A 24,604-nucleotide genomic window follows, 5' to 3' on the forward strand; every position below is an offset into this window, starting at 1 on the left:
GCCTTCCCTCAATTTAGCACCTTAACTTGAGGACTACACTTATCTTTATCCATCAGTACTGAATTGTGGTCACTGTTCCCAAGCTCCTCCCCTGCTGAAACATCGACCACCTGGGCTCATTCCCCAGTACCAGGTCCAGAATGGCCCCTTCATTAGTTGGACTACCTACAGACTGTTTCAGGAAGCCCTCCTGGATGCTCCTTACAAACTCTGCCCCATACACGCCCCTCGCACCCAGTCAATACAGGGGAAATTAAAATCTCCCACCACAACAACCCTGTCACTTTTACACCTTTCCAAAATCTGCCTACATATCTGTTCCTCTATCCCCTGCTAGCTGTTGGGTAGCCTATAATAAACCCCCATCATTGTGACTGCACCTTTCCTATTCCATATTGGCTCACTGTATGAGCCCTCTGAGGTGTCCTCCTGGAGTACAGCTGTGATGTTCTCCTTAACCAGTAATGCAACTCCCCCATCCCTTTTCCATCCCCCTCTATCCCGCCCAGAATGTTAAGCTGCTAATCCTGTCCTTCCCTTAACCAAGTCTATGTAATGGCAACAACATCATAGTTCCTAGTACTAATCCCAGCTCTAAATTCATCTGCCTTATTTGTTACACTTCTCGCATTGAAACAAATGCACTTCAGTCCACCAGATCCTGTCTGATTAGCAATCCCACCCTGCCTGCTGTTTCTCAGTCTTACTGGCCCTACTATCTGGCTCCCCTTCAGCTAATTCACCTTTGTTTGGTTCCCACCCTGCTGCCAAACTAATTTAAACCATCCTGTGTGACACTAGCAAACTTCCCAGCCAGAATATTTGTGCCCTTCCAGTTTAGATGCAACCCGTCCTTTTACACATCCCACCTGCCACAGAAGAGACCGCAATGGTCCAGATATCTGAAACCCTCCCTCCTACACCAGCTGTTTAGCCATGTGTTGAGCTGCACTATCTTCCTATTTTCATCTTTAATAATGGACTCTAATGTCCATTATCCAGTTGGCTGTTGGGTGGCCTATAGTAAACCACCAACATTGTAACTGCACCTTTCCTATTCCTGAGCTCTACCCATATTGCGTTGCTGTATGAGCGTCCCTGCCCCCCACTGCAGCCCACGCACCCTGCCCGAGGCCCCCCACCCCCCTCCCTTTCCTCCCTTCCCCTCCCTTTCCTCCCTTCCCCCTCCCTTTCCTCCCTTCCCCCTCCCTTTCCTCCCTTCCCCCTCCCTTTCCTCCCTTCCCCCTCCCTTTCCTCCCTTCCCCCTCCCTTTCCTCCCTTTCCCCCCTCTTTCCTCCCTTCCCCCCCTTTCCTCCCTTCCCCCCCTCTTTCCTCCCTTCTCTCCCCCCTTTCCGCCCTTCTCCCCCCCCTCTTTCTTCCCTTCCCCCCCTTTCCTCCCTTCCCCCTCGGCTCCTACCCCTGCTATTTTTCCCACTTTCCTCTTTCTCACTTTCCAATCTACTGTTGTTTCCAATCAGGTCATCTTGGTGAATACAGATAAAGACATCTGGTGCAAAAATGCATGCAAAAGAAATCATGCAATAATTATACCTTCAGTGTGGAACAATTTACTCTTCTAGCACAGTGTAATAAAGATGCTTGTTGTCAGTTGCCCTTGCACCATCACACAGCTGGACTAAAAGTGGCCAATAAAGCTACAGAACATTCCACAGCACTGCAAACTGAAGTTATTTCTTGCTTTTCACCTTGTTATTTTCTTTTTCCTTTCTTGTAACAGTTACAACTATCTGCAAGCACACTGCCCAAGTTTGGAGATGATGACAGATATTGTAAAAAATAGTTTGAATGGTCGTTTTGTGTACAACACAGCATCTGCTCCCAGGCGGTACTATATTGGGGTGGACAGCTATAGGCCACTTGCAAAACAAGGTGGAGACAGCACGCAAGACAACTTCTTGGTTCATCAAGTGACTGTGCAAGTTCCTTTTGAGGTTGAAGTCCGCTTTGAGTCTGAAAGCTTCACTGATCGACCTAATCATCTGACTGGGCAGATTTTCACCAATGAGCTGGAAAGGTGGAAACAAGCATTCGATGAAAAATTTAATGCTATTTTCAAATTGCCAGATAAAGGTTTTCCCCCTCAGCAAATAAACTTTGCTAAAGCTGTTTTCAGCAATACAGTAGGTGGAATGGGATATTTCTATGGTCAGTCGTATGTCCAGTCTGTATACAATGAGTACCCATTGCCTTACCTGGAGGGCCCATTGTACACTGCTGTTCCATCCCGTTCATTCTTCCCTCGAGGATTCCTCTGGGATGAAGGATTCCATCAACTCCTGATCAGTAAATGGAATCCATCTATTAGTAAAGAGGTGATTGGACACTGGTTAGATATGATGAACGTAGAAGGTTGGATACCGAGAGAGCAGATTTTAGACAATGAGGCACGTAGTAAAGTGCCTGCAGAATTTATTGTACAAAGAAATGAAAATGCCAACCCTCCTACACTCTTCCTCACAATACAAAAACTGATTGAAGATTTAAATGGAAGTTTGAGTGAAGAGGACAAGTTTTACCTGAAGAGACTTTTCCCACGTTTGAAGACTTGGTATGATTGGTATAATTCAACCCAAGTTGGTTCCCTACCATCCACCTATCGTTGGAGAGGTCGTGACACTGATACAAACCTGTTCCTCAATCCAAAAACTCTGACCTCTGGCCTTGATGATTACCCACGGGCATCACACCCTTCCGAGGATGAACGTCACGTTGATCTACGTTGTTGGATGACATTGGCATCAAAGATCATGACAGATATTGCAAAAATCCTTGGAGAGGCACATCAGGACTATCAAGACATGTATGAAAAGCTAAGTGACAATTCTTTGCTTCAAGAACTGCACTGGTCTGAGGACCTGAAGGCATTTAGTGATTATGGGAATCATAGTCAGTCCATTATTCTTGAACGAGAGAAAGTTTATGTACCACCTGGCCAGCCACGACAGCATGTCCAACCTGCTAGGCTTGTCCGTTCTGTTCGGAAACAACCAAAACTCCAATATGTCAATGCTTTTGGCTATGTCAGTCTGTTCCCCTTCTTACTTCAAATTCTTCAGCCTGACTCTCCAAAACTTCAACATATCTTAAACAATATGAGGGATGACGAGAAACTCTGGACCCCTTACGGCCTGCGCTCACTTTCAAAATCTAGCCCCCTCTATTTGAAACGCAACACTGAATATGACCCACCTTATTGGCGTGGACCCATTTGGATTAACATGAACTACCTTGTGGTTCGGGCACTGCACTACTATTCCACTCAAAGTGGACCATATCAAGAAATGGCAGCAACATTATACCAGGAGCTGAGGACTAACCTCATATCAAATATGTACAAGCAGTTTGTACAAACTGGCTACTTGTGGGAACAATATAATGATAGTACTGGCAGAGGGCAGGGTAGTCACCCCTTTACTGGCTGGTCTTCCCTGATAGTTCTAATAATGGCAGAGCAATATTAATGCCCTCACTGAGATCATCCTGCATTATGGTTTAGGGCTGAGCCTAGGGGATTTTTTTTCTGAATGAATCTTTCAATACATGAAATAATTCCAGTTAAACTTCTGAATGTCTGCATTTTGATTCAAATAAAATTCAATATTGTTGTACTTGTTTTCTGAGTGTAAAACAGGCACAACAATGATATTTAGCAATGTAACAGCTCATGTTGTTCTGCACACGTGTTCCAGGTGACCGTTAGATTTTCAGGGCTTATTCAGGTGGCCCTGGAGGCTATCTAAGGCAGGCATTAGACCTGTTCAATGTGTTAATTACAGGACAAATACCTATTTTAAGTCCCTGTTACGGGCAGGTGGCAGGTATGGTCCATGACGATTTCAGTGGCTGCTGAGAAACGGGTACACTTCTTAAAAACATTGACTGGAATGTGGAGTCAGGAGGAGCAAGAATATTCCACCCAGCTCACCACATTATTGGCTGCAGCCACATTCAGCGTCCCCCCCATCCCCCAAAACCCACTGTTTCGCTCGTAGGGTTTACTGAGACCTTCGCTCCGTCTATTAATAGTAAATCACATCTTGAATTGCTAATGGCCAACTTATAATGAATGGATTTCTTATTAAAGTTATATTTAAAAGATTTAATTTCCTGCCTAGCTTTTTTTTCCCCACAGATGAATGAGTGTCCGTTACACTCTTTTAGAGAATGTATTCAACTGCTGTCATGCCAATAAAGCTGTTTCTATTTGAAAGAGTAGATGAAGGACTCAGTGCTAGGTTTGAATAGGGCTCTGCTAATTCTGACACTATTTTATTCCTTTGTTAAGTAAACTAAAAATTGCTAATATTGCTTTATTGCAATGATACCAGAATTTGAACGGCTGGACCAATATGTACCACAATAACTGGTTTTATAGGACGACTATTATTGAAGAGTTTGGAATCTGTCCTGTTTAATTAATGGCACAAGTTTTTTGTAGCTTTATATTAAATCCCACCAGTGCCCAGGATTCCATGTATATATTTGCAGTGCTGCTTTTTTCATTCTGTAAATAAACTAATATAAAGTGGAAGAAATCAGTGACAAAGTCAAAGCAAGTGATCAAAAACGCAAGGCATCCATCTACATTGCGCAGTTAGCGATAGAACAGGTGGAGGAGGCACCACACACAAACCTTAGATGTTTCATTTTCTGAAACTGATCAGTCCTGTCATTCCTATCCCTACAGATTGTGTGTATGTTATAAAGGTACTCTGAAAATGAAATAAAATTTATGGTATTTGCTTCTCAACAAAAACTACAAATGGAAATTGGCTGTTTAGTCCTCAAGCCTATCTGTCATTGAATTGTACTGTCTCTGGGCTCAGTTCCATTTTACTCGCCTTTGATCTATATTCCTGATATCCTGACCAGACTCGGTCCATTGATTTAAGAACATAAGAACTAGGAACAGGAGTAGGCCATCTGGCCCCTCGAGCTTGCTCCACCATTCAATAAGCTCATGGCTGATCTTTGTGTGGACTCAGCTCTGCTTACCCACCCGCTCACCATTATCCTGAATTCCTTTACTGTTCAAAAATTTATCTATTCTTGCCTTAAAAACATTCAGTGAGGTAGCCTCAACTGCTTCACTGGGCAGGGAATTTCACAGATTCACAACCCTTTGAGTGAACAAGTTCATCCTCAACTCAGTCCTAAATCTGCTTCCCCTTATTTTGAGGCCATGCCCCCTAGTTCTAGTTGCACCCGCCAGCGGAAACAACTTCCCTGCTTCTATCTTATCTATTCCCTTCATAATCTTATATGTTTCTAAGAGATCGCCCCCCCCACCCACCATTCTTCTGAATTTCAATGAGTTTCACCCCAGTCTACTCAGTCTCTCCTCATAAGCCAACCCTCTCAACTCTGGAATCAATCTAGTGAATCTCCTCTGCACTCCCTTCGGTGCCAGTATATCCTTTCTCAAGTAAGGAGCCCAAAACTGTACACAGTACTCCAGGTGTGGCCTCACCAGCACCTTATACAGTTGCAATATAACCTCACTGTTTTTAAACTCCATCCCTCTGACAATAAAGGATAAAATTCCATTTGCCTTCTTAATTATCTGCTGTACCTGCAAACCAACTCCTTGTGATTCCTGCACAAGGACACCCAGGTCCCTTTGCACAGCAGCATGCTGCAATTTTTTACCATTTAAGTAATAGTCCATTTTGCTGTTATTCCTACCAAAATGGATGACCTCACATTTACCAACATTGTACTCCATCTGCCAGACCCTCACCCACTCACTTAGATTATCTATGTCCCTTTGCGGACTTGCAGCATCCTCTGCACACTTTGTTCTTCCACCCATCTTAGTGTCATCTGCAAATTTTGACACACCACTTGGTCCCCAACTCCAAATCATCAATGTAAATCGTAAACAATTGTGGTCCCAATACTGATTCTTATGGCCCACCACTGATCGCTGTTGTGCCTGCCGCACAGTCTGTTTTAATCTTTAGTAACTGCAAGTAGACATCTTGTTAGTACAACAATATTTATTTAAGACACACAATAATCACCTACTCAACTAGCAATAAGTTACCTTACAGAAAACACTAGACTTCAAGTCTAATACAAGACCTTGACTTAACTTTGTGTGACTGGTAAGTACCCAAGCAGATATTGGCCTTTATCTGTGCATGGTCTTGGTCATCCTCTGCGTAGTCTGGTCTGGCACTCTGGCTCTGGTCTTCCTTCTCTGGTGTGGTGGCTCTCCTTATGCTGGTCATCACTGGCGATGGTCACCGTTGTTATAGACCATCCGTTCATGGGGTCAGAGAGAGAGATTCTTGGTTGTGCAGCACCCTTCATACCCCATTGGGTTTCGTGCTCCTTTAGGCCACTGCCAATCAATCGATAGGACTTGATCACCCTGATCAATAAAGTCCAATCAGGTGCTGCCATACCAATCACTGAGTGTGTCCCAATGGCTATGACTGCAGGTGCTGGGGACATGTACGGTTCACAATTCACTCCCAAATAAGGGGTTACAGCACCATATATCTGGTAAACAATCCAGTTTGATCAGAAAGTCTCTTTTGTCCTGGAGGTGACCCATATTCTGTGTATTCAGTCCTCTGGGTTGCAGCTTGTTTGTCTCTGTCTTGTAGGCTACAACCGGTCTGTCGTTTTAGTTCTTGCCCAATTATCCCAGAGTGCTTTACAAATTGCCATTTTAGATGGCCTGTTTGGCCACATCGCCAACCAGGAAAACCCCCTGTTTGTTAACCAATACTCTATCTATGCTAATACATTACCTGTAACATTGTGCACCTTTATCTTATGTAGCAGTCTTTGGTGCGGCACCTTGTCAAATGCCTTCTGGAAATCCAGATATGCCAGATCCACAGGTTCCCCATTGTCCACTGCACATGTAATGTTCTCAAAGAATTCCGCCAAATTAGTCAAACATGACTACCCTTATGAACCCATGCTGCATCTTACCAATGGGGCAATTTATATCCAGATGTCTCACCATTTCTTCCTTGATAGATTCAAGCATTTTCCCTACTACAGAAGTTAAGCTAACAGGCCTACAGTTACCTGTCTTTTGTCTACCTCCTTTTTTAAACAGTGGCGTGACTCTTGCTGTTTTCCAGTCTGCGGGAACCACCCCAGAGTCCAGTGAATTTTGGTAAATTACACTAGTACATTTGTTATTTCTCCCGCCGTCTCTTAATACCAGGAGACTTGTCTACCTTTAGCCCCATTACCTCTTTCGTGATAATGATAGTTTCTAGTTTCTCACCTGCCATAGCCATCCTGCCATCGATTGTTGGCATGTTATTTGTGGCTTCTACTGTGAAAACCGACACAAAATACCTGCTCGACACCTCAGCCATTTTCTCATTTCCAGTTATTACATCCCCCTTCTCCTCCTCTAAAGGACCAATGTTTTTGCAACTCTTTTTCATTTTATATACTTGTAGAAACTTTTGCTATTTCTATGTTAAAAGCTTCAATTGACTTCAAGCGTCTGCAGCTTTTAATTGAACATTTTTTGATTGAATTTATTATTGTCGCATATTAACATAGTGAAAAGTATTGTTTCTGGCGCGCTATGCAGACAGAGCACGTTGTTCATAGAGAAGGAAATGAGGTGCAGAATGTAGTGTTACAGTCATAGCTAGGGTGTAGAGAAAGATCAAGTCAATGCAGGGTAAGTCCATTCAAAAGTCTGACAGCAGCAGGAAAGAAGCTGTTCTTGAGTCGATTGGTATGTGACCTCAGACTTAAGTATCTTCTTCCTGATGGAAGAAGATGGAAGAGAGAATGTCTGGGGTGTCTGGGGTCTTTAATTATGCTGGCTGCTTTTCTGAAGCAGCGAGAAGTGTAGACAGAGTTAATGGATGGGACGCTGGTTGGCGCGATGGACTGGGCTACATTCGTGACCTTGGAACTCATGAGTCTGCGCCAGTACAAAACATACCAGTCTGTCCTGAAGTCCCACCCTGATTATATCCCAGCACCTTGGCCAGAAGCAGCTTGCAGGTAGAGGATGTGGTTAAGGAGGTGTATGGTGCACTGGCCTTCATCAATCGAGGGATTGAGTTTAGGAGTCAAGAGATAGTGCTGCAGCTTTATAAGAGCCTTGTCAGACCCCACTTGGAGTACTGTGCGCAGTTCTGGTTGCCTCATTACAAGAAAGATGTGGAAGCTATCGCAAGGGTGCAGAGGAGATTTACAAGGATGTTGCCTGGATTGGGTAGCATGCTTTATGAGGATTGGTTGAGGGAACTCGGTCTTTTCTCCCTGGAGAGACAAAGGATGAGGGGTGACCTGATAGAGGTTTATAAGATGTTGAGAGGTATACACCGGATGGATTAGAACCATAGAAAATCCTTCTGATCTTCCACACTGCTAAAAGCCTTACCCTTAATATTCCGTCATCCCAGCTGACCTGCCAAAATGAATCACCACACACTTATCTGGATTGAAGTCCATCTGCCACTTCACCGCCCAGTCTTGCATCCTATCTGTGTCTCGTTGCAACTTCTGACATCTCTCCACACTACCCAGAACACCTCATACCTTTGTGTCATCAGCAAACTTACCAACCCATCTCTCCACTTCCTCATCCAGGTCATTTATAAAAATCACAAAGAGCAAGGGTCCCAGAACAGATCCCTGGGCCACTCCATTGGTAACCGATCTCCATGCAGAAAAAGACACAGATACAACCACTCTGCATTCTGTGGGTAAGCCAGTTCTGGATCCACAAAGCAATGACCCCTTGGATCCCATGCCCCCTCACTTTCTCAATAAGTCTTGCATGGGGGACCTTATCAAATGCCTTTCTGAAGTCCATATAAACCACATCTACTGCTCTTCCTTTGTCAATGTGTTTAGTCACATCTTCAAAAAACTCAACCAGGCTTATAAGGTCAATCTGCCTTTGACAAAGCCATGCTGACTATTTTGATCATACTATATCTATCCAAATGTTTGTAAGAACATAAGAAATAGGAGCCCTTCGAGCCTGCCCCGCCATTCAATAAGATCATGGCTGATCTGAAGTGGATCAGTTCCACTTTCCCGCTTTCTCCCCATAACCCTTAATTCCCTTGTCTATCAAAAACCTATCTACCCGTGACTTAAATATATTTAGCGAAGTAGCCTCCACCACTTCAACAGGCAGAGAATTCCAGAGATTCACAACCGTTTGAAGAAGTTCCTCCTCAACTCTGATCTAAACTGCACCACCATTATCTTGAGGCTGTGCTCTCTAGTCCTGCTATCCTTTCTAAGCGGGAAGAATCTCTCTACCTCTACCCGATCCATCCCCTTCATTATCTTATACGACTCTATAAGATCCCCCCTCATCCTTCTAAACTCCAACGAGTACAGACCCAGTCTATTTAGTCTCTCTTCATAGTCCAATGCCTATTCTCCGGTATCAGCCTAGTGAACCTCCTCTGCACTTCCTCCAAGGCCAAAATATCCTTGCGCAAGTGCGGCGACCAAAACTGCACACAGTACTCCAGCTGCGGCCTCACCAGTACCCTGTAAAGTTGCAGCAAGACCTCCCTACTTTTATATTCTATCCCCCTCGCTATAAAGGCCAGCATCCCATTCGCCTTCTTGATCACCTGATGCACCTGCAGACTGGGTTTTTGCGACTCATGCACAAGGACTCCCAGGTCCCTCTGCACCGTAGCATGCTGCAGCTTTTCACCTTTTAAATAGTAATCCCTCCTACTATTATTTCTGCCAAAGTGGATAACCTCACACTTGCTAACATTGTACTCCATCTGCCAGGTCCTTGTCTACACGCACAGCCTATCCAGATCTCTCTGCAGACTTTCCACGCAATTTGCTTTTCCACTCATCTTCGTGTCATCAGCAAATTTCGTCACCGTACACTCAGCCCCCTCCTCCAGATCATCTATATAAATGGTAAATAGCTGAGGCCCCAGCACCGATCCCTGCGGCACTCCACTAGTTACCAACCGCCAATCAGAATAACACCCATTGATACCAACTCTCTGCTTCCTATTAGACAACCGATCCTCTATCCAAGCGAACACCTTACCCCCAACTCCGTGCACCCTAACCTTCTGTAGCAACCTTCTGGAGCAGAAGGATCTTGGGGTCCGGGTCCACAGGACTCTTAAATCGGCCTCGCAGGTGGAGGAGGTGGTCAAGAAGGCGTATGGTGTACTGGCCTTCATTAATCGAGGGATTGAGTTTAGGAGTCGGGAGGTAATGCTGGAACTTTATAAGACCCTTGTCAGGCCTCATTTGGAGTATTGTGCGCAGTTCTGGTCGCCTCACTATAGGAAAGATGTAGAAGCTATTGAAAGGGTGCAGAGGAGATTTACAAGGATGTTGCCTGGACTGGGAGGCATGCCTTATGAAGTTAGGTTGAGGGAGCTGGGACTCTTTTCCCTGGAGAGACGAAGGTTGAGAGGCGACCTGATAGAAGTTTACAAAATGTTGAGAGGAATAGATAGGGTGGATTCTCAGAGGCTATTTCCCCGGTTTGAAATGGTCGCTACGAGAGGACACAGATTTAAGGTGCGGGGAGGGAGGTTCAGAAGTGATGTTAGGGGTAAGTTTTTCACTCAGAGGGTGGTGAGTGAATGGAATCGGCTGCCGTCAGTGGTGGTGGAGGCGAACTCGCTGGGGTCTTTTAAAAGACTTCTGGATGAGTATATGGGGTTTAATGAGATTGAGGGTTATAGATAGGTCTGTAGGTTGGTAGGTGATGTGATCGGCGCAACTTGTGGGCCGAAGGGCCTGTTTGTGCTGTAGTGTTCTATGTTCTATGTTAACCTTTTATGAGGCACCTTATCAAATGCCTTTTGAAAACACCACATTCACTGGTTCCCCTCCATCTACCGCACTAGTCACATCCTCATATACTCATCCAGAAGTCTTTTAAAAGACCCCAGCAAGTTTGCCTCGACCACCATCGGCAGCCGATTCCACTGACACACCACCCTGTGAGTGAAAAAGTTTCCCCGAACATCTGCCCTGTACTTGCTTCCCAGCACCTTAAACCTGTGTCCTCTCGTAGCAACCATTTCAGCCCTGGGAAGTAGTCTCCGAGAATCCACCCTATCTATTCCTCTCAACATTTTATAAACCTCTATCAGGTAGCCTCTCAACCTTTGTCTCTCCAGGGAGAAGAGACCTAGCTCCCTCAACCTATCTTCATAAGGCATGCCTCCCAATCCAGGCAACATCCTTGTAAATCTCCTCTGCACCCTCTCAATAGCTTCCACATCCTTCCTGTAGTGAGGCGACCAGAACTGTGCACAGCACTCCAAGTGGGGTCTGACAAGGGTCCTATAAAGTTGCAGCATTACCTCCCGACTCCTAAACTCAGTCCCTTGATTAATGAAGGCCAGTGCACCATACGCCTTCTTGACCACATCCTCCACCTGCCAGGCCAATTTAAGAGTCCTATGGACCTGGACCCCAAGATCCTTCTGCTCTTCAACCCAGCTAAGACTCCTACCCTTGATATTGTACTCCTGCATCCCGTTGGTCCTGCCAAAATGGACCACTATACGTTTACCTGTGTTGAAGTCCATTTGCCACTTCGCCGCCCAGTCTTGCATTCTATCTATGTCTCGCTGCAACTTCTGACATCCCTCCAGACTATCCACAACACCACCAACCTTCGTATCGTCGGTGAACTTACTAACCCATCCCTCCACCTCCTCATCCAGGTCATTTATGAAAATGACAAACAGCAAGGGTCCTTGAACAGATCCCTGGGATCAGGAACCACATCCGCAATCCTCCAGAACCTCTCCTGTCTCCATTGATGACGCAACGATCATCGCCAGAGGCTCTGCAATCCCTTCCCTCACGTCCCACAGTAATGTGCGGTACATCCCATCCGATCCCAGCAACTTATCTAACGATGCTTTTCAAAAGCTCCAACACATCCTCTTTCTTATTGTCAACATATTCATGCTTTTCAGTCCACTGCAAGTCCTCACTACAACCACCAAGATCCTTTTCCACCGTGAATACTGAAGTAAATTCATTGAACACCTCTGCTATTTCTACCGGTTCTATGACAAACTTTCCCACCGTCACATTTGATAGGTCCTATTCCTTGACATCTCATCCTTTTGCTGTTCACATACTTGTAGAACGCCTTGGGGTTTTCCTTAATCTTACCCGCCAAGGCCTTCTCATGACTTCTTCTGGCTCTCCTAATTTCCTTCTTAAGTTTCTTCCCACAAGTCATATACTCCTCTAGATCCCTAACATTACCTAGGTCCCTGAACCTTTTGTACGCTTTTCTTCTCTTCTTGATTAAATTCATTCCAACTTTCATGCACCACGGTTCCTGTAACCTACCAAAACTTCCCTGTCGTGCAGAACTCCAGACAAATATTCCTTGAAAATCTGCCACATTACTTCTGTACATTTTCTGGAGAAAACCTCCTTCCAATTTATGCCTCTAATTTCCTGCCTGATGGCTTCATAATTCCCCTTACTCCAGAAAAGCATTTTCTTAGCTTGTCTGATCAGGTATTCTGAGAGATAGGATTCGACAGGCATTTAGAGACACAAGGACTAATTAGGGACAGTCAGCATGGCTTTGTGAGTGGAAAATTATGTCTCACAAATTTGATTGAATTTTTTGAAGGGGTAACCTAGATGGTATATGAGGGCAGTGCAGTTGATGTTGCCTACACGGTCTTTAGCAAGGCCTTTGACAAGGTACCACATGGTAGGTTGTTGCATAAAGTTAAATTTCACGGGATCCAGGGTGAGGTATCGAAATGGATACAAATTTGGCTTGATGACAGAAGCCAGAGGGTGATTATAGAGAGTTGTTTTTCAAACTGGAGGCCCATGACCAGCGGTGTGCCTCAGAGATTGGTGCTGGGCCCATTGTTATTTGCCATTTATATTAATAATTTGGATGAGAAGTTAGGAGGCATAGTTAGTAAGTTTGCAGGTGACAGCAAAATTGATGGCATAGTGGACAGTGAAGAAGGTTGTCTCGGATTGCAATGAGATTTTGATCAATTGGACTGACATGGCAGGTGGAGTTTAATTATATAAATGCGAGGTTGGTGTTTAGACAAATGCATTTTGATAAATTGAATCATGTAAGACTTGCTGTTCTGGTTGGCAGTTGCTAACTAGTGGAGTGCCGCAGGGATTGGTGCTGGAGCCTCAACTGTTTACCATTTATATAGACAATCTGGAGGAGGGGGCTGAGTGTAGGATAATGAAATTTGCTGATGACACGAAGATGAGTGGAAAAGCAAATTGCAAGAAGGGAGCGGAAAGTCTGCAGAGAGATCTGGGTAGGCTGGGCGAGGACCTGGCAAGTGGAGTATAATGTTAGCAAATGTGAGGTTATCCACTTTGGTAGAAATAATAGTAGGAGGGATTATTATTTAAAGGGCGAAAAGCTGCAGCATGCTACGGTGCAGAGGGACCTGGGGGTCCTTGTGCATGAGTTGCAAAAACTCAGTCACAGGTGCAGCAGGTGATCAAGAAGGCGAATGGAATGTTGGCCTTTATAGCGAGGGGGATAGAATATAAAAGCAGGGAGGTCTTGCTGCAACTGTACAGGGTACTGGTGAGGCCGCAGCTGGAGTACTGTGTGCAGTTTTGATCGCCGCATTTGCGAAAGGATATATTGGACTTGGAGGGAGTGCAGAGGAGGTTCACTAGGCTGACACCAGAGATGAGGGGGTTAGCCTATGAAGAGAGATTGAATAGACTGGGTCTGTACTCGTTGGAGTTTAGAAGGCTGAGGGGGATCTTATAGAGACATAGAAGATAATGAAGGGGATGGATAGGGTAGAGGTAGAGAGATTCTTCCTGCTCAGAAAGGACAGCAGGACTAGAGGGCACAGCCTCAAGATAAGAGGGGGACAGTTTAGATCAGAATTGAGGAGGAACTTCTTCAGTCAAAGGGTAGTGAATCTCTGGAATTCTCTGCCCATTAATGTGGTGGAGGCGACCTTGCTGAATATAGTTAAGTCACGGGTAGATAGATTTCTGATAGACAAGGGAATTAAGGGTTATGGGGAGAAAGCGGGAAAGTGGAACTGATCCACTTCAGATCAGCCATGATCTCATTGAATGGCGGGGCAGGCTCGAAGGGCTAGATGGCCGACTCCTGCTCCTATTTCTTATGTTCTTAAGACTTATTCAGTTAATGGTAGGGCACTGGGGAGAGTTACAGAACAAAGATCTAGGGGTACATGTTCATAGATTATTGAAAGTCGAGTCACAGAGGGACAGAGTGGTGAAGAAGGCATTCGGCATGCTTGGTTTCATCGGTCAGAACCATGAATACAGGAGTTGGGATGCCTTGCTGAAGTTGTACAAGACATTGGTAAGGCCACAATTGGAATACTGTGTACAGTTTTGGTCACCCTATTATAGAAAGGATATTATTAAACTAGAAAGAGTGCAGAAGAGATTTACTAGAATGCTACCAGGACTTGATGGTTTGAGTTGTAAGAAAAGACAAACGTGAGGTAATGTATTTTGGAAGGTCTAATACAGATTGGAAATATACAGTAAATGGCAGAACCCTTAAGATAGGTAGAGGGATCTGGGTGTACAGGTACACAGGTCACTGAGAGTGGCAATAGAACATAGAACATTACAGCGCAGAACAGGCCCTTCGGCCCACGATGTTGCGCCGACCAGTTACAAAAACAATGACCCACTAACCTAAACCAATCCCTTTTCGTCCATAAACCTATCCACGGATCTCTTAAACGCCCCCAAACTAGGCACATTTACAACTGCAGCAGGCAGGGCATTCCAATCCCTCACCACCCTCTGGGTAAAGAACCTACCCCTGACATCCGTCCTATAACTACCACCCCTTAATTTAAAGCCATGCCCCCTCGTGCTAGATTTCTCCATCAGAGGAAAAAGGCTATTACTATCCACCCTATCTAAACCTCTAATCATCTTATATGTTTCAATAAGATCCCCTCTTAGCCGCCTTCTTTCCAGCGAAAACAACCCCAAATCCCTCAGCCTCTCCTCATAGGACCTCCCCTCCATACCAGGCAACATCCTGGTAAACCTCCTCTGCACCCTCTCCAAAGCCTCCACATCCTTCCTGTAATGTGGGGACCAGAACTGCACACAGTACTCCAAGTGCGGCCGCACCAGAGTTGTGTACAGTTGCAACATGACGCTGCGACTCCTAAATTCAGTCCCCCTACCAATAAACGCCAAGACACCGTATGCCTTCTTAACAACCGTATCTACTTGACTCCCAACTTTCAGGGATCTATGTACACATACACCTAGATCCCTCTGCTCCTCCACACTATTCAAAGTCCTCCCGTTAGCCCTATACTCGACACACCTGTTATTCCTACCAAAGTGAATTACCTCAGACTTCTCCGCGTTAAACTCCATCCGCCACCTCTCGGCCCAGCTCTGCAACCTGTCTAAGTCTTCCTGCAAACTATGACACCCTTCATCACTATCTACCACACCTCCGACTTTGGTATCATCAGCAAATTTACTAATCCACCGAACTATACCCTCATCCAGATCATTAATAAAAATTACAAACAGCAGTGGCCCCAAAACAGATCCCTGAGGCACACCACTCGTAACCGAACTCCATGATGAATATTTACCATCAACCACCACCCTCTGTCTCCTATCTGATAGCCAATTCCTGATCCAATTCCCTAGATCACCCCCAATCCCATACATCTGCATTTTCTGCAGAAGCCTACCATGGTGAACCTTATCAAACGCCTTACTAAAATCCATATATACCACGTCCACTGCCTTACCCCCATCCACCTCTTTGGTCACTTTCTCAAAAAACTCGATAAGGTTAGTAAGGCACGACCTACCCGCCACAAAACCATGCTGACTATCTCCAATCAATTCATTACTCTCCAAATAACTATAAATCCTATCCCGAATAATTTTTTCTAAAACCTTGCCCACAACAGAAGTGAGACTCACCGGTCTATAATTCCCGGGGAAGTCTCTGTTCCCCTTCTTGAACAATGGGACAACATTCGCTAACCTCCAATCTTCCGGTACTATACCAGAGGCCAACGACGACCTGAAGATCAGAGCCAGAGGCTCAGCAATCACTTCTCTTGCCTCCCAGAGAATCCTAGGGTAAATCCCATCCGGACCAGGGGACTTACCTATTTTCAGACCCTCCAGAATATCTAGCACATCCTCCTTATCAACTGCAACACTGTCAATTCTACTCCCCTGCAACCCAGTGTCCTCCTCAGCTATATCCATGTCCCCCTGTGTGAACACCGAAGAGAAATATTGGTTCAATGCCTCTCCAATCTCCTCCGGTTCCACACATAACTTCCCTCTGCTGTCTATAACTGGCCCTAATCTTGCCCTAACCAACCTTCTGTTCTTGACATACCTATAGAACGCCTTAGGATTCTCCTTAACCCTATCAGCCAAAGTCTTCTCATGTCCTCTTTTAGCCCTTCTTAGCTCACTCTTCAACTCCCTCCTAGCCAATCTAAAGTTTTCTAGTGCACTACCCGAGCCCTCACGTCTCATCCGAACATAAGCCTCCTTTTTCCTCGTAACCAACGAAAAAACTTTTTTGGTGCACCACGGTTCCCTAGCCCTACCAATTCCTCCTTGCCTGACAGGGACATACCTATCACGGACTCGCAGTAGCTGCTCCTTGAAAAAACTCCACATTTCAGACGTTCCCAGTCCCTGTAATCTCCTAGTCCAACCTATGCTTCCTAATTCTCTCCTAATAGCCTCATAATTACCCTTCCCCCAGCTAAAACCACTGGCCCGAGGTTCATGCCTATCCCTTTCCATCACTAAGGTGAACGTAACCGAATTGTGGTCACTATCACCAAAATGCACACCAACTTCCAAGTCTAGCACCTGGTCTGGCTCATTTCCCAGCACCAAATCCAATATAGCCTCACCTCTAGTTGGCCTATCTACATACTGAGACAAAAAACCTTCCTGCACGCTTTGTACAAAAACTGACCCCTCTAATGAGCTAGAGCTATAACAATTCCAATCAATATTAGTAAAGTTAAAATCCCCCATAACAATTACCCTATTACTATCACTCCTAACCAGGATCGTCTCCGCAATCCTTTCCTCAACCTCTCTAGAACTTTTAGGAGGTCTATAAAAGACTCCCAACAGGGTGACCTCTCCTCTCCTATTTCTAATCTCCGCCCATACTACCTCAACAGACAAGTCCTCATCAAACTTCCTCTCTGACACTGTGATACAATCCCTGACCAATAATGCTACCCCTCCCCCCCCCACCTCCTTCTCTACTCCGACTAAAACATTTGAACCCCGGGACCTGCAGCAACCATTCCTGCCCCTGCTCTATCCATGTCTCTGAAATGGCCACAACATCGAAGTCCCAGGTACTGATCCACGCTGCAAGTTCATCCACTTTGTTGCGAATACTCCTCGCATTAAAGTATACGCATTTCAAACCCTTTTTTTCAATGCAGGTGGAGAAGGCAGTCAAGAAGGCACACGGCATGCTTGCCTTCATCGGCCGGGGCATTGAGTTTAAAAATTGGCAAGTCATGTTGCAGCTTTACAGAACCTTAGTTAGGATGCACTTGGAATATAATGTTCAATTCTGGTCACCACACTACCAGAAAGATGTGGAGGCTTTGGAGAGGGTACAGAAAAGATTTACCAGGATGTTGCCTGGTATGGAGGGCATTAGCTATGAGGACAGTTTGGATAAGCTTTTTCTCACAAGGGGCTACAATAAAGAGGGGCATAGATCAGCTAGACAGTCAATATTTTTTCCGAAAGGTAGGAGGGTCTAAAACTAGAGGGCATAAGTTTAAGGTGAGAGGGGAGAGATAGAAAGGTGTTCAGAGGGGCTATTGTTTCACACAAAGGGTGGTGAGTGTCTGGAACAAGCTGTCAAAGGCAGCAGTAGAGGTGGGTACAATGTGTATGGTGGGTATAGAGGGATATGGGCCAAATGCAGGCAATTGAGACTTGCTTAGTCATTAAAAAAAATGGACAAGTTGGGCTGAGAGGGCTGTTTTCCATGCTGTAAACATCTATCACTCGATGACAATGATTCTATCGCGGATCCGTATTCATCAATCGATCTGCCAATGGATTCCAAATCCTAACCACTCATTGCACATGCTTTCCCTCTGTCTCTTTTGGAGATTTTCTGATTTCCTTGACACTTCGTGAAATAAAGCTCCCTGGGTTCCCCCTGAGTAGTCTGCTGTAATTTTAACCTGGGGCAGCATGGTGACACAGTGACTAGCACTGCTGTCTCACAGCGCCAGGGACCCAGGGCAGCATGGTGACACAGTGATTAGCACTGCTGTCTCACACTTCCAGGGATATGGGGCAGCACGGTGACACAGTGGTTAGCGCTGCTGTCTCACAGTGCCAGGGACCTGGGGCAGCACGGTGACACACTGATTAGCACTGCTGTCTCACAGTGCCAGGGACCTGGGGCAGCACAGTGACACAGTGATTCACACTGCTGTCTCACAGCGCCAGGGACCTCGGGCAGCACGGTGACACAGTGATTAACACTGCTGTCTGACAGCACCAGGGACCTGGAGCAGCACGGTGACACAGTGATTCACACTGCTGTCTCACAGTGCCAGGGACCCGGGGCAGCACGGTGACACAGTGGTTAGCACTGCTGTCCCACAGTGCCAGAGACCCAGGGCAGCACAGTGACACTATGATTCACACTGCTGTCTCACATTGCCAGGGACACGGGGCAGCACAGTGACACAGTGATTAGCACTGCTGTCTCACAGTGCCAGGGACCCGGGGCAGCACGGTGACACAGTGATTCACACTGCCGTCTCACAGTGCCAGGGACCCGGGCCAGCACGGTGACACAGGGATTCACACTGCTATCTCACAGCGCCAGGGACCCGGGGCAGCACGGTGACACAGTGATTCACACTGCTGTCTCACAGCGCCAGGGACCCGGGGCAGCACGGTGACACAGTGATTAGCACTGCTGTCTCACAGTGCCAGGGACCCGGGGCACCACGGTGACACAGTGATTAGCACTGCTGTCTGACAGTGCCAGGGACCCGGGGCAGCACGGTGACACAGTGATTCACACTGCTGTCTCACAGTGCCAGGGACCCGGGGCAGCACGGTGACACAGTGATTAGCATTGCTGTCTCACAGTGCCAGGGACCCGGGGCAGCACGGTGACACAATGATTAGCACTGCTGTCTCACAGTGCCAGGGACCCGGGGCAGCACGGTGACACAGTGATTAGCACTGCTGTCTCACAGTGCCAGGGACATGGGGCAGCAGGGTGACACAGTGATTCACACTGCTGTCTCACAGTGCCAGGGACCCGGGGCAGCACGGTGAGACAGTGATTAGCACTGCTGTCTCACAGTGCCAGGGACCCGGGGCAGCACGGTGACACAGTGATTAACACTGCTGTCTCACAGTGCCAGGGACCCGGGACAGCACGGTGACCCAGTGATTAGCACTGCTGTCTGACAGTGCCAGGGACCCGGGGCAGCACGGTGACACAGTGGTTAGCACTGCTGTCTCACAGTGCCAGGGACCCGGGGCAGCACGGTGACCCAGTGATTAGCACTGCTGTCTGACAGTGCCAGGGACCCGGGGCAGCACGGTGACCCAGTGATTAGCACTGCTGTCTGACAGTGCCAGGGACCCGGGGCAGCACGGTGACACAGTGATTAGCACTGCTGTCTCACAGTGCCAGGGACCCGGGGCAGCACGGTGACACCGTGATTCACACTGCTGTCTCACAGGGCCAGGGACCCGGGACAGCACGGTGACCCAGTGATTAGCACTGCTGTCTGACAGTGCCAGGGACCCGGGGCAGCACGGTGACACAGTGGTTAGCACTGCTGTCTCACAGTGCCAGGGACCCGGGGCAGCACGGTGAGACAGTGATTAGCACTGCTGTCTCACAGTGCCAGGGACATGGGGCAGCACGGTGACACAGTGATTCACACTGCTGTCTCACAGTGCCAGGGACATGGGGCAGCACGGTGACACAGTGATTCACACTGCTGTCTCACAGTGCCAGAGACCCGGGGCAGCACGGTGACACCGTGATTCACACTGCTGTCTCACAGGGCCAGGGACCCGGGACAGCACGGTGACCCAGTGATTAGCACTGCTGTCTGACAGTGCCAGGGACCCGGGGCAGCACGGTGACCCAGTGATTAGCACTGCTGTCTGACAGTGCCAGGGACCCGGGGCAGCACGGTGACACAGTGATTAGCACTGCTGTCTCACAGTGCCAGGGACCCGGGGCAGCACGGTGACACCGTGATTCACACTGCTGTCTCACAGGGCCAGGGACCCGGGACAGCACGGTGACCCAGTGATTAGCACTGCTGTCTGACAGTGCCAGGGACCCGGGGCAGCACGGTGACACAGTGGTTAGCACTGCTGTCTCACAGTGCCAGGGACCCGGGGCAGCACGGTGAGACAGTGATTAGCACTGCTGTCTCACAGTGCCAGGGACATGGGGCAGCACGGTGACACAGTGATTCACACTGCTGTCTCACAGTGCCAGGGACATGGGGCAGCACGGTGACACAGTGATTCACACTGCTGTCTCACAGTGCCAGAGACCCGGGGCAGCACGGTGAGACAGTGATTAGCACTGCTGTCTCACAGTGCCAGGGACCCGGGGCAGCACGGTGACACAGTGGTTTGAACTGCTGTCTCACAGTGCCAGGGACCCGGGGCAGCACGGTGACACAGTGATTAACACTGCTGTCTGACAGTGCCAGGGACCCGGGGCAGCACGGTGACACAGTGATTAGCACTGCTGTCTCACAGTGCCAGGGACCCGGGGCAGCACGGTGACACAGTTATTAGCACTGCTGCCTCACAGTGACAGGGACCCAGGGCAGCACGGTGACGCAGTGATTCACACTGCTGTCTCACAGTGCCAGGGACCCGGGGCAGCACGGTGACACCGTGATTCACACTGCTGTCTCACAGTGCCAGGGACCCGGGGCAGCACGGTGACACAGTGATTAGCACTGCTGCCTCACAGCGCCAGGGACCCGGGGCAGCACGGTGACACAGTGATTCACACTGCTGTCTCACAGGGCCAGGGACCCGGGGCAGCACGGTGACCCAGTGATTAGCACTGCTGTCTGATAGTGCCAGGGACCCGGGGCAGCACGGTGACACAGTGATTCACACTGCTGTCTCACAGTGCCAGGGACCCGGGGCAGCACGGTGACACAGTGATTAGCACTGCTGTCTCACAGTGCCAGGGACCCGGGGCAGCACGGTGAGACAGTGATTAGCACTGCTTTCTCACAGTGCCAGGGACCCGGGGCAGCACGGTGACACAGTGATTCACACTGCTGTCTCACAGTGCCAGGGACCCGGGGCAGCACGGTGACACAGTGATTAGCACTGCTGTCTCACAGTGCCAGGGACCCGGGGCAGCACGGTGACACAGTGATTAGCACTGCTGTCTCACAGTGCCAGGGACCCGGGGCCGCACAATGACACAGTGATTCACACTGCTGTCTCACAGTGCCAGGGACCCGGGTCAGCACGGTGACACAGTGATTAGCATTGCTGTCTGACAGTGCCAGGGACCCGGGGCAGCACGGCGACACAGTGATTAGCACTGCTGTCTCACAGTGCCAGGGACATGTGGCAGCATGGTGACACAGTGATTCACACTGCTGTCTCACAGTGCCAGGGACCCGGGGCAGCACGGTGAGACAGTGATTAGCACTGCTGTCTCACAGTGCCAGGCACCCGGGGCAGCACGGTGACACAGTGGTTTGAACTGCTGTTTCACAGTGCCAGGGACCCGGGGCAGCACGGTGACACAGTGATTCACACTGCTGTCTCACAGCACCAGGGACCCGGGGCAGCACGGTGACACAGTTATTATCACTGCTGCCTCACAGTGACAGGGACCCAGGGCAGCACGGTGACGCAGTGATTCACACTGCTGTCTCACAGTGCCAGGGACCCGGGGCAGCACGGTGACACCGTGATTCACACTGCTGTCTCACAGTGCCAGGGACCCGGGGCAGCACGGTGACACAGTGATTAGCACTGCTGCCTCACAGCGCCAGGGACCCGGGGCAGCACAGTGACACAGTGATTCACACTGCTGTCTCACAGTGCCAGGGACCCGGGGCAGCACGGTGACACAGTGATTAGCACTGCTGTCTCACAGTGCCAGGGACCCGGGGCAGCACGGTGACACAGTGATTAGCACTGCTGTCTGACAGTGCCAGGGACCCGGGGCAGCACGGTGACACAGTGATTCACACTGCTGTCTCACAGGGCCAGGGACCCGGGGCAGCACGGTGACACAGTGATTCACACTGCTGTCTCACAGTGCCAGGGACCCAGGGCAGCACGGTTAGACAGTGATTAGCACTGCTGTCTCACAGTGCCAGGGACCCGGGGCAGCACGGTGACACAGTGATTAGCACTGCTGTCTCACAGTGCCAGGGACATGGGGCAGCACGGTGACTCAGTGATTAGCACTGCTGTCTCACAGTGCCAGGGACATGGGGCAGCACGGTGACACAGTGATTCACACTGCTGTCTCACAGTGCCAGGGACCCGGGGCAGCACAGTGACACAGTGATTAGCACTGCTGTCTCACAGTGCCAGGGACCTGGGCCAGTACGGTGACACAGTGAGTTAGGTGCATTCGAACGCGTGTAGACGAAAGTAGGGCAATTGATGTCGTAACATGGATTTTAGTAAATGTTGAGAAGTATAGATAGCGTGGATTCTCCGAGGCTATTTCCCAGGGCTGAAATGGTCACTATGAGAGGACACAGGTTTAAGGTGCTGGAGAGCGAGTACAGAGGTGATGTTAGGGGTAAGTTTTTCAGTCAGAGGGTTGTGAGTGAGTGGAATCGGCTGCCGTCAGTGGTAGAGGCGAATTCACTGGGATCTTTTAAAAGACTTCTGGATGAGTACATGGGATTTAATGGGATTGGGTGTTACAGATAGTTCTATGGCCTGGGAGGTAGAGATGTGATCGGCGCAACTCGTAGGCCGAAGGGCCTGTTTGTGCTGTAGTGTTCTATGTTGTATATCTTTCTGACAGACAAGGGAATTAAGGGTCATGGGGAGAAAGCGGGAAAGTGCAACTGATCCACTTCAGATCAGCCATGATCTTATTGGTTGGTAGGTGATGTGATCGGCTCAACTTGTGGGCCGAAGGGCCTGTTTGTGCTGTAGTGTTCTATGTTCTATGTTCTATGAATGGCGGGGCAGGCTCGAAGGGCTAGATGGCCGACTCCTGCTCCTATTTTTTATGTTCTTATGTTCTCCTGATGGTTCTGCCATTTATTGTATAGTTCCCCTCTACTTTAACTTCGTATCATCTGCAAGTTTGGAGATAATACATTCAGTTCCCTCTTCCAAATCATTAATATACAATGTAAACAGTTGGGGGTCCCAGAACAGATCCCTGCACAATCCCACTAGTCACTGACTACCAATCAGAAAAAAAATCATTTATGCCAACTCTTTGCTTCCTATTTGGATTAGTAAGTTTGCTGATGACACCAAAGTCGGAGGTGTGGTAGATTGTGAGGAAGGGTGTCATAGTTTGCAGGGTGACTTAGACAGGCTGCAGAGCTGGGCCGAGAGGTGGCGGATGGAGTTTAATGTGGAGAAGTGTGAGGTAATTCATTTCGGTAGGAATAACAGATGTGTTGAGTATAGGGCTAACGGGAAGACTTTGAATAGTGTGGAGGAGCAGAGGGATCTAGGTGTATGTGTACATAGATCCCTGAAAGTTGGGAATCAAGTAGATAAGGTTGTTAAGAAGGCATACGGTGTCTTGGCGTTTATTGGTAGGGGGATTGAATTTAGGAGTCGCAGCGTCATGATGCAACTGTACACAACTCTGGTGCAGCCGCACTTGGAGTATTGTGTGCAGTTCTGGTCCCCACATTACAGGAAGGATGTAGAGGCTTTGGAGAGGGTGCAGAGGAGGTTTACCAGGATGTTGCCTGGTATGGAGGGGAGATCCTATGAGGAGAGACTGAGAGATTTGGGGTTGTTTTCGCTGGAAAGAAGGCGGCTAAGAGGGGACCTTATTGAAACATATAAGATGATTAGAGGTTTAGACAGGGTAGATAGTGATAGCTTTTTTCCTAGGATGGAGAAAGCTAGCACGAGGGGGCACGACTTTAAATTCAGGGGGGGTAGTTATATGACTGATGTCAGGGGTAGGTTCTTTACCCAGAGGGTGGTGAGGGACTGGAATGCCCTGCCAGCTGCAGTTGTAAATGCGCCTAGTTTGGGGGCGTTTAAGAGATCTGTGGATAGGTTTATGGACGAAATGGGATTGGTTTAGATTAGTGGGTTAGTGTTTTTTTTAAAAGCTGGTCGGCGCAACATCGTGGGCCGAAGGGCCTGTCCTGCGCTGTAATGTTCTATGTTCTATGTTCTATCTGCTAACCAGCTTTCTCAAGACATTACCTGCAATCCCTTGTGCTTTAACTGGTTGGCAGACAGGAAACAATGAATAGGAATTAATGGGTGCTTTTCACATCAGCAGGCAGTAACGAGTTGGGGTGCCACAGGGATCAGTGCTGGGACCCCAGCTATTCACAAT

General features: G+C 48.1%; 1 protein-coding gene across 1 annotated transcript in view; it reads left to right on the plus strand.

Moving 5' to 3' along the window:
* The window catches only part of mogs (mannosyl-oligosaccharide glucosidase), a 91,287-nt gene extending 86,536 nt beyond the window's left edge, over positions 1-4,751 (plus strand). Inside the window, exon 4 of the mRNA XM_080183487.1 lies at positions 1,739-4,751. Within this exon, the coding sequence (XP_080039613.1) occupies positions 1,739-3,482 (1,744 nt within the window). The 3' untranslated portion in view covers positions 3,483-4,751. The remainder of the gene's footprint in view (positions 1-1,738) is intronic.
* The last annotated feature ends 19,853 nt before the right edge of the window (positions 4,752-24,604 follow it).

This window comes from Carcharhinus amblyrhynchos, unplaced genomic scaffold (genome assembly GCF_965287045.1).
Source record: "Carcharhinus amblyrhynchos unplaced genomic scaffold, sCarAmb.v2.hapA chromosome_307, whole genome shotgun sequence".
Taxonomy (NCBI): Eukaryota; Metazoa; Chordata; class Chondrichthyes; order Carcharhiniformes; family Carcharhinidae; genus Carcharhinus; species Carcharhinus amblyrhynchos.